Source organism: Lithobates pipiens, unplaced genomic scaffold, assembly GCF_037356315.1.
Source record: "Lithobates pipiens isolate NorthernLeopardFrog02 unplaced genomic scaffold, aLitPip1_a1.2 Scaffold_19, whole genome shotgun sequence".
Lineage (NCBI taxonomy): Eukaryota > Metazoa > Chordata > Amphibia > Anura > Ranidae > Lithobates > Lithobates pipiens.
The window spans coordinates 25,611,042-25,624,996 of NW_027507764.1; the positions used below are offsets into that span (position 1 = coordinate 25,611,042).

General features: G+C 47.8%; 1 protein-coding gene across 1 annotated transcript in view; it reads left to right on the forward strand.

The window, feature by feature from the left end:
• Positions 1-13,955, forward strand: part of LOC143995847 (vomeronasal type-2 receptor 26-like) — an 81,833-nt gene that overhangs the window by 56,286 nt on the left and 11,592 nt on the right. Inside the window, exon 5 of the mRNA XM_077490565.1 lies at positions 7,687-7,810. Coding sequence (XP_077346691.1) covers positions 7,687-7,810 — 124 coding nt within the window. The remainder of the gene's footprint in view (positions 1-7,686; positions 7,811-13,955) is intronic.

Sequence of the window (13,955 nt, forward strand, 5' to 3'; positions counted from 1 at the left end):
GGGGGAAGGGGGGGAAAGGGAAGGGGGGGGGGCAAGGGCAGAAAATGGAAAGGAGAATAAGGGGGGGGGAAGGAGGGACGGAGGGGGAAGAAAGATTTCAGGAATCCAATTAGATTTCTGACAGGGATTTATACGGGAGGTGGGCGTAGGCGTGCCTATCCACCTAATGGGGGAGAGCCGGATGGTCAGCACGGGTCAATGCGACCGTCTGTGTGGGGACAGTGAGCTCGGGGAGGGTCAGGAGAAGTAGCACTGAGAAGGACGAGTATGGCAAACAGATAAGACAGAGGGATGTACGCATCGTACAGGGCAGTAGTCAATAAGAGATAGTGGCATGGGGACTAAGTCGCAATGTAGGGTGCGTGGCTTAGCCGTCACCGGCTGTGTGTAAAAGCGGTCCTTCGAAACCAAAAACGAGGGCCTGTTCAGTATACAACAGTGGAGGGAGGTCGTCGTATAAGCATGTGATACATGGTAGTCTAGGGAACACATATAGGTAACCAGTATTGAGACTCAAATGCATCCTAAACAGAAACATACAAAGGCAAAAGTGCCAAAGGCATAAATAAATAACACAACATAAAGCACGCCTATTTCAGGCCCCATAGACATAGGGAGAGAAAGAGAGCGTAAACAGGTGCTTAAGAAAGTGGCAACATATTCGTGCGACGTGTCGTCGAAGGACCAACACGACAGTTATGCAATCCCATACAGCAAACAGGCAAAAACAAAAACAAAAACAAAATAAAAACCAGAGAAATAGGGGGGGGGAGGGGAGGAGGGAGGGGGAGGGGGGCGAAAAAATGAACATAGAGGGATCTATAATTACCCTTACTGGAAAAGTCCTGAAAGTGAGATAGGTGTAGGCATAGCCCTAGTAGGGGGACAGGATTCCAAAGCATGTCTCTAGCCTGTGAGCGGGCAGATGTCCGAACAGCGACAGTACCTGGATCTAAGCAGCTGAAGACGTCAGGGTGTTTGCTGGAAGCGTTCAACCAGAGATGTCGTCCACTCGGGGTGGAGAGAATTAGATGGGTCTTCTAAGGCAACCAGCTTTACAAGGTGTGAAGAATCAACAGCTTTTCCTGCCTAGAGCTGGTCGGAGAGAGAAACAGGCAAAAAAAAAAAAGAAAAAGAAAAAAACAAAAAAAAAGGAAGAAAAGAAGGAAAAACAAAAAAGGGGGGGGGGGGTATCAAGGCAGGCTAGTCATTGTGGCGATCTCGTCTCGGGGTGTCAGCCAGGTGTGCACTGCGAGATGAGGGGTCTCTTCTGGACTGGCGGTCTCCAGGTGAGGTGGGATCCAATCTGCGGCGTCTGGAGCTCGGTCGCTGGCTCTTGGGCGATGCGTTGAGGGCCACTGATTTCCACGGCTCAGTAGGGAAGTAAAAGGCACACCACTCTGGGATATCCACCAACGGTATGTCTAGCTGTTCACAAAACATAGGCAAGTCCTCTGGGGTCCTGAGCAGTGCGGTGCGCCCTCTGGAGGTAGCCGAAAGACAGAATGGGAACTTCCATCTGTACTGGATATTGCGTGTTCGCAGTATGTCTAGCAGGGGGCGTAACGTGCGCCTGTTCTGCAAAGTTATTTGTGAGAGATCCTGGAAAAGTTTTACCTCTGCTCCGTTAAATAAAATACGTCCCCGTTCTCTTGCCTTTCTGAGGATTTCTTCCTTAAGAGGGAAGTTAACGATACAGCAGATAACGTCTCTAGGGGGATCAGAGTCCCGAGGGGGGGGTCTCAGCGCACGGTGGATGCGTTCCATCTCAATCGGGGTGTCTGCAGGCCGGTCCAGCAGGTTATTAAAAATGGTACAGACTGCTTGTGGCATGGCGGCCGCATCTACCCCTTCCGGGACCCCCCTCAGTCTTAGGTTGTGTCTGCGGCCCCTATTGTCCAAGTCTTCCACTTGGCGATGGAGCTCAAAGATATGGGGAAGTTGTGAGTCAAAAGAACGTTGCACTTGCCTGATAGCTGCAGCCTGTAGCTGGGAAGTGTCTTCTACCGCTGCAAGGCGGTGGTTCATAGCATGAATGTCCGTCTTTAGTTCGGCAATGGCAGAGGTCAGGGTGTGCTTAATGTCCAGCGCGACGTTCTGCAGATCCCTCTGGAGATCCAGGAGGCTAGGCACCGCGGGGCTCTCCGGCGTCCGGTCCTCGGCGCATCTACGCGAGTCCGGGGATGCGGCCTGTGAATCTCGGGAGGCCTGCGAGGCCTGTGCGGCCTGCGGATCCACGTGCTGGCCCGCCGGGCGGGAGCGGAACATCTCCGGGATACTGTTCCCGAGTTGCGCCCCGGGGTCTTTAACGGTGCGGGGGGTCGAGGTGCTCCTGTTAGACCTGCCCATGGTTGGTGCTCGTCTGGGTCCTCTATTAAGGCGGCTTTTTCGTCCTCTCGGTGCGGGAGCTCCCTGTTCAGGCAGCCATCTCGGGTCCCGTCCAAGCCACGCCCCCCCTTTTGGTGGTATTTAATCACCACTTGGTTTTTTATTTTTTTGCGGCATAAGTGAAAAAAGAGCAAAAATTTTGAAAAAAAAAAACCTTTTTTTTTAGTTTCTATGATAAAATTTTGCAAATAAGTCATTTTTGTTCATAAATTTGGGCCAAAATGTATACGGCTACATCTCTTTGGTAAAAAATAAACCAAATTAGTGGATATTATTTAGTCTCTTTGAAAGTTATAGAGTCTACAAGCTATGGTGCAAATCATTGAAAATTTATCACATCTGATCACACCTGATGCACTGACGGCCTATCTCATTTCTTGAGGCTCTGAAATGTCAGGAAAGTACAAATACCCCCCAAATTACCCCTTTTTGAAAAGTAGACAGTCCAAGGTATTTAGTAAGAGGCATGGTGAGTTTTTTTAAGTTGAAATTTTTTCCCACAATTCTTGGGAAAAAGAAGAATGTTTGTTTTGTTTTTCTTGTATTTTACAAAATTGTCATAATAACACGTTATTTCTTATACACAGCATATGCATACTTCCAATTACACCCCAAAATACATTCTGCAACTCTTCCCGAGTATGGCGATACAACGTGTGTGGGACTTTTACACAGGCTGGCCACACAGAGAAGTCCAAAATGCAGGGAGCACCGTCAGGCCATCAGCCAATTTCATTGGCTCTTTACTGCGATCGGGGTTGGGCTGTGTCAGGGTGACAAGCCGCATCCCCGAACGGCGCTCTGCACGCGCCTTAGGCACGGGCACGAGCCCTATAACGGCACAGTACATGTGACCAGCTGTGATTGAACACGGCCGGTCACATGTATCGGGGGGTCGATGGGGAGGAAAATCCCACAGATCGGGGATGGGCTGGGTCTGAGGGACACAGCTCATCCACGATCGCCGCTCTGCAGGCCTCCGGGGGCCCGTAGGAGTGGCGAAATACTGAGGTCATCATATGATGTCCACCCAGGATGGGAGATCCCATCTGTGGCCGTCATTTGACTATGGCCCGGTATTGAAGTGGTTAAGGAGACGCTTGTCAGGCCTAAAATTAAATGTAGCGCAGGCTCCTGAAGAGCACATGCTATGTGTTTTTCTCTATTAAAGTTCCTAGAACAGCAGTTTGGTTTTGGGTTTAATTATACCAAATTATGGTTTCAGTGCCAGTCTGGCTGGATTGCACTGTGTTCTCCTTGGCCACAGGTGGCACTGTCATCACTGGCAAGTGTGAGAACGCAGTTCAGCTGGGCGCATTGTGTGCCACTTTTTCTCTGAACCAGCCCAGTGGGAGTGTCATCTTGCTGTGCATTCTGGGAGAGGATACTTAAGGTACTGACATCACGTGCTTCTGGGTTTCCGGTCCAGAAGATATTTCTGTCTGTTTGGTCCTGGTCCTCTTGACCAGCCCCCATGGCTCTCATGGCCTTGGGTGTGGATCCATCCAATTCCGAGTCTCGGGGCTGGCTAGCCCGAGGCAAAGTAACTGGGGGGAGGATTTGGAGCTGGTCTGGTGCCGTCTCATCTGTGGAGAGGCCCAGCAACTGAGTAAGCAACCAGGGGAGGACTCTTCGGGGGAAGGCCACGCTGAAGGTGGGCTTCTCAGAAAGAGCCTGGAGGCTTAGTTGAAAGACCCCAAGTGAATCTACAATCGTACGGTATCGCCGGACCGGCTGCAAGATACTGGTACCGTATGAGGGCTCTCTAAATGTGTATATATCCTTCAGTTACTACAAGTGTTCTACAACAAGTCTGTGGCATAGACTTTATTCAACAAGTGTTCTACAACAAGTCTGTGGCAGAGACTTTATTCTACAAGTGTTCTACAACAAGTCTGTGGCAGAGACTTTATTCTACAAGTGTTCTACAACAAGTCTGTGGCAGAGACTTTATTCTACAAGTGTTCTACAACAAGTCTGTGGCAGAGACTTTATTCAAATGTTCTATATGCAATTCTGTGGGCAGAGCCTTCGCTTTATCTGAACACTCTATCGGCTGCTAGGCCTAGTGAGAGGAGGTCTATCGGGTAGCTGTGAGAATCCAGTTGTGAGTGGCTATTCTCTGGATTTCTATAGTGAGAAACTTTCTAATTTGAATAATTTGGATCCGCTTCTTTGTTATAAAACATATCAAATAAAATCATATTTCTTCATAAATTTAGGCCAAGATGTATTTTGCTACATGTTTTTAGTAAAAAAAAAATAAAAATTATATAATATACAGTTGCAATAAAAATTATGTGAACCCTTTTGGAATGATATGGATTTCTGCACAAATTGGTCATAAAATGTGATCTGATCTTCATCTAAGTCACAACAATAGACAAACACAGTCTGCTTAAACTAATAACACACAAATAATTAAATGGTAGCATGTTTTTAATTAACACCCCATGTAAACATTCACAGTGCAGGTCGAAAAAGTATGTGAACCCCATAGACTAATGAGATCTCCAAGAGTTAATTGCAGTGAAGTGTCAGCCAACTGGAGTACAATCAATGAGATGAGATTGGAGGTGTTGGTTACAGCTGCCCTGCCCTATAAAAAACACACACCAGTTCTGGGTTTGCTTTTCACAAGAAGCATTGCCTGATGTGAATGATGCCTCACACAAAAGAGCTCTCATAAGACCTACGATTAAGAATTGTTGACTTGCATAAAGTTGGAAAGGGTTATAAAAGTATTTCCAAAAGCCTTGCTGTTCATCAGTCCACGGTAAGACAAATTGTCTATAAATGGAGAATGTTCAGCACTGCTGCAAGAGCACAGCGCAGACTGCTCAATGAAGTGAAGAAGAATCCTACAGTGTCAGCTAAAGACTTACAAAAGTCTCTGGCATATGCTGTTAGTGAATCTACGATATGTAAAACACTAAACAAGAATGTATTTCATGGGAGGACACCACAGAGGAAGTCCAAAAAAAACATTGCTGCACGTTTACAGTTTGCACAAGAGCACCTGGATGTTCCACAGCAGTCCTGGCAAAATATTCTGTGGACAGATGAAACCAAAGTTGAGTTGTTTGGAAGAAACACAGAACACTATGTGTGGAGAAAAACAGGCACAGCACACCAGCATCAAAACCTCATCCCAACTGTGAAGTATGGTGGTGGGGGCATCATGGTTTGGGGCTGCTTTGCTGCATCAGGGCCTGGACAGATTGCTATCATCGAAGGGAAAATAAATTCCCAAGTTTTTCAAGACATTTTGCAGGACAACTTAAGGCCATCTGTCCACCAGCTGAAGCTCAACAGAAGATGGGTGTTGCAACAGGACAACAACCCAAAGCATAGAAGTAAATCAACAACAGAATGGCTTAAACTGAAGAAAATATGCCTTCTGGAGTAGCCCAGTCAGAGTCCTGATCTCAACCCGATGGAGATGCTGTGGCATGACCTCAAGAAAGTGATTCATACCAGACATCCCAAGAATATTGCTGAACTGAGACAGTTCTGTAAAGGGGAATGGTCAAGAATTACTCCTGACCAACAGTGACTGGAAGAGTTTGAGAACTGTGAGTAGGAGAGCCAGGAATAGAGAGCCAGAGGATGGCAGTCTGTGCTGGAGGAATGAGAGAACGTAAAATAGATATAAGGGGGGGAGGAGGCAGTCTGAGCCGAGCAAGCAGCTGAACATCGTACACTGATAGACCTGCAATATGCTCTGTGATAACCTTGCCCCCCCCCCCCCGACCCCAACAGCCCCTCTCTGCCCTCTCACACAACTGAGTGTATGGGGAAGGCTGAAAGGCTTTAGTGGTCGCTTTACTGGATGTCTTCTGATGCTGTGAGCTGAGCTGAGGAATTGGAGTCTCTCTCGCTCCATCTTACCATGAGCTGTGAGGCTAAGCTGTATACCCTGTCCTGTGAGGCTGAGCTGTATACCCTGTCCTGTGAGGCTAAGCTGTATACCCTGTCCTGTGAGGCTGAGCTGTATACCCTGTCCTGTGAGGCTGAGTTGTATACCCTGTCCTGTGAGGCTGAATGGACAATTTTTGAGTCAAAACTACTTTCTAAGTCCGCCGGACTTTTGGGGAAAAAAAGTCCACACACGGGCGGATTGTCCGGCGGACTCTGGGCATTCCAGGCTTAGTCTGTAGAATTCAATATCATTTGGTGGAGGGGGGATTATGGTGTGGGGTTGTTTTTCAGGGGTTGGGTTTGGCCCCTTAGTTCCAGTGAAGGGAACTCTTAAGGCGCCAGCTTCCTGTTCCAACATGGCTGAGCACCAGTGCACCAAACAAGGTCCATAAAGACATGGATGTGCGAGTTTGGGGTGGCGGAACTTGACTGACTTACACTGAGTCCTGACCCCAACCTGATAGAACACCTTTGGGATGAATTAGAGCAGAGACTGCGAGCCAGGCCTTCTTGTCCAACATCAGTGCCTGATCTCACAAATGCGCTTCTGGAAGAATGATCAAACATTCCCATAGATACACTCCTAAACCTTGTGGACGGCCTTCCCAGAAGAGTTTAAGCTGTTATAGCTGCAAAGATTAGGCCAACTCAATATTGAACCCTATGGACTAAGACTGGGATGCCATTAATGTTCATGTGCGTGTAAAGGCATGTGTCCCAATACTTTTGGTAATATAGTTTAGTTGATGGTAGATCTAAAGAATATTGTATAGTGTATGGTAAGCTTTGCAGAACCCAGGACATACTTCTCCTGTTTTCAATATTACAGCTCTATCCACACAGGCTGTTATCTGATCGTTCAGCTCCTGCACACTCTGCCAAATGAACGATCTATGGCTGTCTATTTAGTGACGTTGGTATTCGCTGATTGCATAGGAAAACCGCGCACCTGGTGAGGGGTGGTAGTAAGGTGCAGGAGTAGGAGGGTAGATGATGCAGGGTGTGTACTAATGAGGTCAGCTGGTAAACTCCTTCAGGGGTCACATCCCAAGATCTGTCCAGGAAGTAATGGAGAAATGTTTTCATACATCCAGCTAGACACTGAGGTAAGGGATGTGTAAGATAAATAGAAAGCTTTTTTATTTCTGCAGAAGAAGTACATTAATGGTATATTGGTACATAGGGGAGCTGGCATTTATACAAAAATAGAGGCCCTACCAACATACAACAGAAATCAATAAACACCACAAATGAATGGAAACCCTCAAAATACCGACCCCTGAATGGATCTCATTCCTATTTGTAATATTTCGTTTGTATAGCCTCATGAGAAATGATGGACATTTACATTATAATAATGATAATATCTGATTTCAGGCTCTGGTATCTCGGTGCTCAGATCCCTGTTTACCTGGCAGCAGAAAAAAGTTTGGATCTTCCATCCATAAATGCTGCTATGAGTGCGTCCCATGTCCAGAAGGAGAGATCTCCAACATTTCAGGTACAGTTTGTACACATTTTTCCCATGTTTTATCACTTTAAAGGTTCCTGCAAGTAGAGAAAGATGTCTGTTGATCCTGCCAGAAATGTATTTAGCCCCTAAGTCCTGTTGTCAGCTGACTGCACACAGGAGTTTGTGGACTGAAATTAGAAGAATGGTATCAGCCCTGCCCAGTTATATTTTGCTAATGCTACTTATTTACTACAGGTACTTATATAGCGCCATCAACGTATGCAGCGCTTCACATATACACTATATTACCAAAAGTATTGAGACACTTGCCTTTACACGCAGATGAACTAATGGCATCCCAGTCTTAGTCCTTAGGGTACAATATTGAGTTGGCCCACCCTTTGCAGCTATTACAGCTCCAACTCTGGGAAGGTTTGTCCACAAGGTTTAGGAGTGTGTCTAGGGGAATGTTTGACTATTCTTCCAGAAGAGCATTTCTGAGGTCAGGCACTGATGTAGGAGAGAAGGCCTGGCTCGCAGTCTCCGCTCTAATTCATCCCAAAGGTGTGCTATCAGGTTGTGGTCAGGACTCTGTGCAGGCCAGTCAAGTTCCTCCACCCCAAACTCGCGCATCCATCCTGCAAATAACTTCCTGTTCTCTGCTGATCTCTAAAAACCCATCTAACTGGATTATTTACATATCAATAGACAAGAAGGGTGAGGGGGCGGGGGAGCCTGGCTTCCCTGAACTCCATACTATGTCTTTTACACATAAAAATCGCTACGGCTACCCCCCTCTGGACTTTATAACATCATATAGGAAACTTCAACATGTGTAAAAACCTTTTGTCCAGGAAAGAGTGGAATAAACCCCCATATTGCAAATGAGAGGGAATCCCTCTTGACTCCCAAATCCCCAGGGCAGTTAGACCACTGAAACTCCTGCAAAAGACTCTACCATGCTAAAAGCTGAAACCTGGCCCAAAAGCAGAGCAATTCCACCAGAACCAAAACTCGGCAGAAACAAAATGGCAGTTGCAACAATCGAAAATCAGACAATGAATACATGGTGATGAAATACGGACTACAACAAAATGGCTGATGACAATCGGACCACGACAAAATGGTGGCATTAACACATGAAATGCAGCCGCTGATCCCACCAAAACCAGCACAAACCAAAATTTCTTCACTAGAAAACCGAAATGTCTCCTCACAAAAACTGACTATACAATTCAGACACAAAATGAACACTTAGACAAACACTTTAGGTTACATCAAGTCTATAGAAGGACTAAAACACAGGATATCCAACCAAACACATCCAAAAATGACAAAGTTACATAAAACACAAAATAACACGGCTCAAACATACACTCTTGTTCCCAAAGAAAGTTCACATACTCTGGTATCAGCTTCCACAGGAACAAGACCACAAGAGAAATACAAACTGCGATGGTTGCATGTATGATCTTTTCATCTCAAAACAAAAGAACTCCCCCATGCTATCATTGATGCTATTGCCCAGAAACCTGTAAAACATGTCCCAGCAATGTATTGGCACCCTTCTCCCCTCAGCCACATGGCCACTTGAATATGTGGCAGCCATTTTCAAATCAAACCTTTTCTAAACGACCATCAAAGTCCACCAAACCATCTGTGTCTTGGGTCAGTTAAACAATCTGCTTGTTGATCCCATACATAGGTAATAGTCACAATTCATACATTTCCATTTCTCATATACATCACAAACTTATTACACAACATATAGTTACTGACACATTTTAGGTTGTATTAAATCACTTTTTAGTCACTTGTTTGATCATCAGATTGGAGCATGTGGCACCGTGCGACCTAATCGCTGGGGCTTTCCCCAGCAGCTTGTAGATTCCAGTCTTAGGCTGGGGAGAGAGCCTGCTTCAAGTGTAATAACTTGCTCGCAGTGAAGTGGAGGGATAATAATAATGTTTTCATTCTGTCCTCCCTTCATGCAGACACAACGGTCCAAATTACTGGTGTTGTGGGGAAACCAATCTGTGTCCATGTATATAACCTTAATATGGGAGGGGTGGACCTCAACGACCAGTTGTTGGCGCCGATCCTAGTTGCCCGTAAGACCAGACTCTGGTATAATAAAGTGTCTGTGTACTTATTTCAATTGGCTTTGTGGAACGATCATGTGCTATGCAAAGCTTCAGGATGGACTGGATCCTTCCTTAAATTCCAGGAAGAGATTGTCAGAGCCCTTCTGTATCTAGACGGTGCTCCATCTGACCTTCCCCAACCAAATGCAGTAAGCCGGCTGCATGAGAGGCATTTTCTGTATGTCCTCCCTGGTACTCCTACCCAACGAGCCCCCCAAAGAAGATGTTGTGTCTGCAGTGAGTGTGCGGATATAGGCGTAACACCCATTATTATTGTCCATCCTGTCCTGACAATCCTGGTGTCGGGGATCCGTCCGTTCTGTGCGAGTGGATCGCCGCTCGCGCATGCGCACTCGCGCCGCGGGTCGTACCAGAGCCGTAAGAGAGGTCTCCTTCCACCAAGTCAGACTCACCATCCAGAGACATAACAGTACGAACAGCCATGACTGAGTCTGCGGAAGGGGCCTCCGCCATGAAGGAGATCTGCTCGCACCTTGCAGCTCTCACCCAGGCCGTGAAATCCCTTCAGGACGGTTACACCAGGTTGGAAGAGCGGGTTCAGCATCTATCTGCTTCCGGTCCAGCAGTCACAGCACCTCAGCCTCCTCCTGCTCAGCCAGCTACCCACTCTGCCGTTATGATGCTTCCACCTGAACCAAGGGTCCCCATCCCGGAGAGATTTGCAGGGGACCGTTGCAAATTTCGGGCATTCCGCAACGCCTGCCAGTTGTATTTCGCCCTTCAGCCCAGGACCTTTTCCCTGGAAGCAACTAAAGTAGGATTCGTTATTTCCCTTCTGCAAGGAGAACCCCAGTCCTGGGCCCATCACCTTCTGGAAAACGACAACTCTCTTACCCAGACCCTCTCTTCTTTCTTCGAGGGAATGGCTCAGCTCTATGACGATCCCCAACGGACTGCCACCGCGGAATCTGCATTATCTGCGCTCCAGCAAGGCCGTAGGACGGCTGAGGACTATGTTTCGGACTTTAGACGCTGGAGCGCAGACACCCAGTGGAATGAGTCAGCCCTGAGACATCAATTCCGTATGGGCCTGTCTGAGGGTCTTAAGGATGAACTGGCCCGTGTTGGTACCCCAGACTCCTTGGAAGGCCTAATTGCTTTGGCCATTCAGATTGACCGGAGACTTCGTGAGCGTAGGGCCGAACGCTCCTCTCAACCCCAAAGACCAGCCTGGATGACCGCTAGAACCCCTACTCCTGCACCTTTCTTCACCCCTTCCCCTCAAGGGGGGCCTGCCAGTGTTGCTCAAACTTCTGAGGAGCCCATGCAGCTCGGACTACTGCGGCCTACACTGTCAACTGAAGAGCGAGCCCGACGCCGGCAGATGAACTTATGCCTGTATTGTGGCGGATCCGGACATTACGTGACCAATTGCCCTGTTAAGACACGTAAGTGCCTTTCTTCTGTGTCCAACAGTTCCGTAAACTTGCCTGCCAACACTTCCCATATTGCCCTTCTACTTTCTTTTCAGCTTCAGGAAAGAACAGTCCGCGTCAACGCTATCCTTGACTCCGGGGCCTGCGGTTGTTTCATTGACTCTGCCTTCACCGACTTGCATTCCATACCTCTTCGGAAAAAATCTCATGGACTTTCCATCTTCTTGGCCGACGGTTCTCAAATTAAATCCGGTCAAGTCACCCAGGAGACCTTTCCACTACTAGCTACCATCTCCTGCCAGCACACGGAACTGCTAACACTCGATGTTATCTCTTCACCACTGTTTCCAGTGATCCTAGGCATACCGTGGCTTCAGGCACATAATCCCTCCATTGACTGGTCCTCCGGGGAAGTGAGGTTTCTATCCCCTTATTGCCTGGATCACTGCCTTCCTGGGGTCCCTGCTCAGCCCAGAACGCTCCTCTGTCTGGACCCAGACCTGGACTTGTGTCAGTCAGTTCCTGAACCCTATCATAAGTTTCTGGACGTTTTCAGTAAGCGGGAGGCTGATTCCCTTCCTCCGCACCGCCCTTATGATTGCCCCATTGAGCTTCTTCCAGGAGCAGAGATTCCGTTCGGACGTGTCTTCCCCCTGTCTGAGAAAGAACAAGAAGCCCTGAAGGTCTACATTTCCGTAAACCTCAAGAAGGGGTTCATCCGCCATTCCACATCTCCTGCTGGCGCCGGAATATTTTTTGTCACGAAGAAGGATCAGACACTTCGGCCCTGTGTGGATTACCGGGAGCTGAACAGAATTGGTTATGCCTTTCCGGCTCTGTAACGCCCCAGCCACTTTCCAGCATCTGATAAATTATGTTTTCCGGGACTTTCTGGACATTTTCGTCATTGTATACTTAGATGACATTCTGATTTTCTCCGGATCTCTGGAACATCATCGTGAGCACGTTGGCAGGGTGCTGCTTCGACTCCGACAACACGGGTTATACGCCAAAGCCGAAAAATGCAAGTTCGAGCAGCAGAACATTCAATTTCTTGGCCTTGAAATTTCTCCAGCAGGCATCAAAATGGACCCGCAGAAGGTTTCCGCTGTTCTTGAGTGGCCAGCCCCCACCGATAAAAAGGGGATTCAGCGCTTTGTGGGCTTTGCCAATTTTTATAGAAAATTCATTAAGGGGTTCTCGGCCATCATCTCCCCCATCACCCAGCTCACTAACCAAAACGTACGTTTCTATTGGGGCCCTGAAGCACAGGCTGCCTTTGAGAGACTCAAGAACTTGTTTACTTCTGCTCCCATCCTCAGCCATCCGGACCCGTCTCGACCCTATATCTTGGAGGTCGATGCTTCTGAGGTAGCAGTGGGGGCGGTGGTTTCCCAGCGTCAAGGTAAAGATGATCTGATGCACCCCGTAGGGTTCTTTTCTCGAAAACTTTCTCCTGTGGAGAGGAACTATGACGTGGGGGACCGAGAGTTACTAGCCATCAAATCTGCTTTGGAGGAGTGGAGATATTTACTGGAGGGGGCGGTTCACCCCGTACTCATTTACACTGATCATAAGAACCTTGAGTACCTCCGTACCGCTAAACGCCTGAAGCCTCGGCAGGCCCGCTGGGCCCTCTTCTTCTCCCGGTTCTGCTTTCACATTACCTATCGTCCTGGTTCAAGAAATGTGAAGCCGGATGCGCTTTCTCGCATGTTTGATAGTTCCAAGGACATCGCACCTCCAGACACCATCCTTCCTGCAAACACCTTTTTGCTCGTCCAGCCAGACCTGTTGTCCCAGTTAAGAGGAGCTTCCCTCATATCCTCCTGTCCCCCAGGAATTACGTTGGTATCCAGAGAGGGGCTGCTTTGGAAAGACAATTTAATCTTTGTTCCTGAAGACTTCGGAATGAGGATCCTGGGTTTCCTTCATGATCACCCTCTCGCAGGGCACTTTGGTTTCCGCAAAACACTGGAGCTTGTACAGCGTACCTTCTGGTGGCCAGGCATGAGGGAATTCTGAAAACAATATGTAGACTCTTGCCCCGTGTGTAATCGAAGTAAGGTTCCCAGAAACCGGGCCTGGGGTCTGCTTAAACCACTTCCCGCACCTGATCGACCCTGGCGGATGATTACAATGGATTTTATTGTAGAACTTCCTTCCTCTGAAAACTGTACAGCCATCTTTGTGGTTTGTGACCGTTTGTCCAAAATGGCCCATTTCCTACCCTTGAAGGGAACCCCCTCCGCATCTGAGACGGCCCACATCTTCATTAGGGAGATAATCAGACTTCACGGGGTACCCGCTAATATCGTATCAGATAGGGGGGTCCAGTTCACTTCTCGTTTTTGGAGAGCCCTATGTGAGACCTTGAAAATAGAACTGGCCTTGTCCTCCGCCTATCACCCCCAGACCAATGGGCAGACTGAGCGTACCAACCAAACCCTCGAACAGTACATTCGATGCTTTACGTCCTTTGTCCAGGACGATTGGGTTTCCCTTTTACCCCTGGCGGAATTCGCCTATAACAACGCCAGTCATGCTACCACAGGGCAGTCCCCGTTTTTTGCTAACTATGGTTTTCATCTGTCTTTTCTTCCTGATATCCTTTCAGAATCCCATGTTCCAGCAGTCCAGGACACGGTGTCC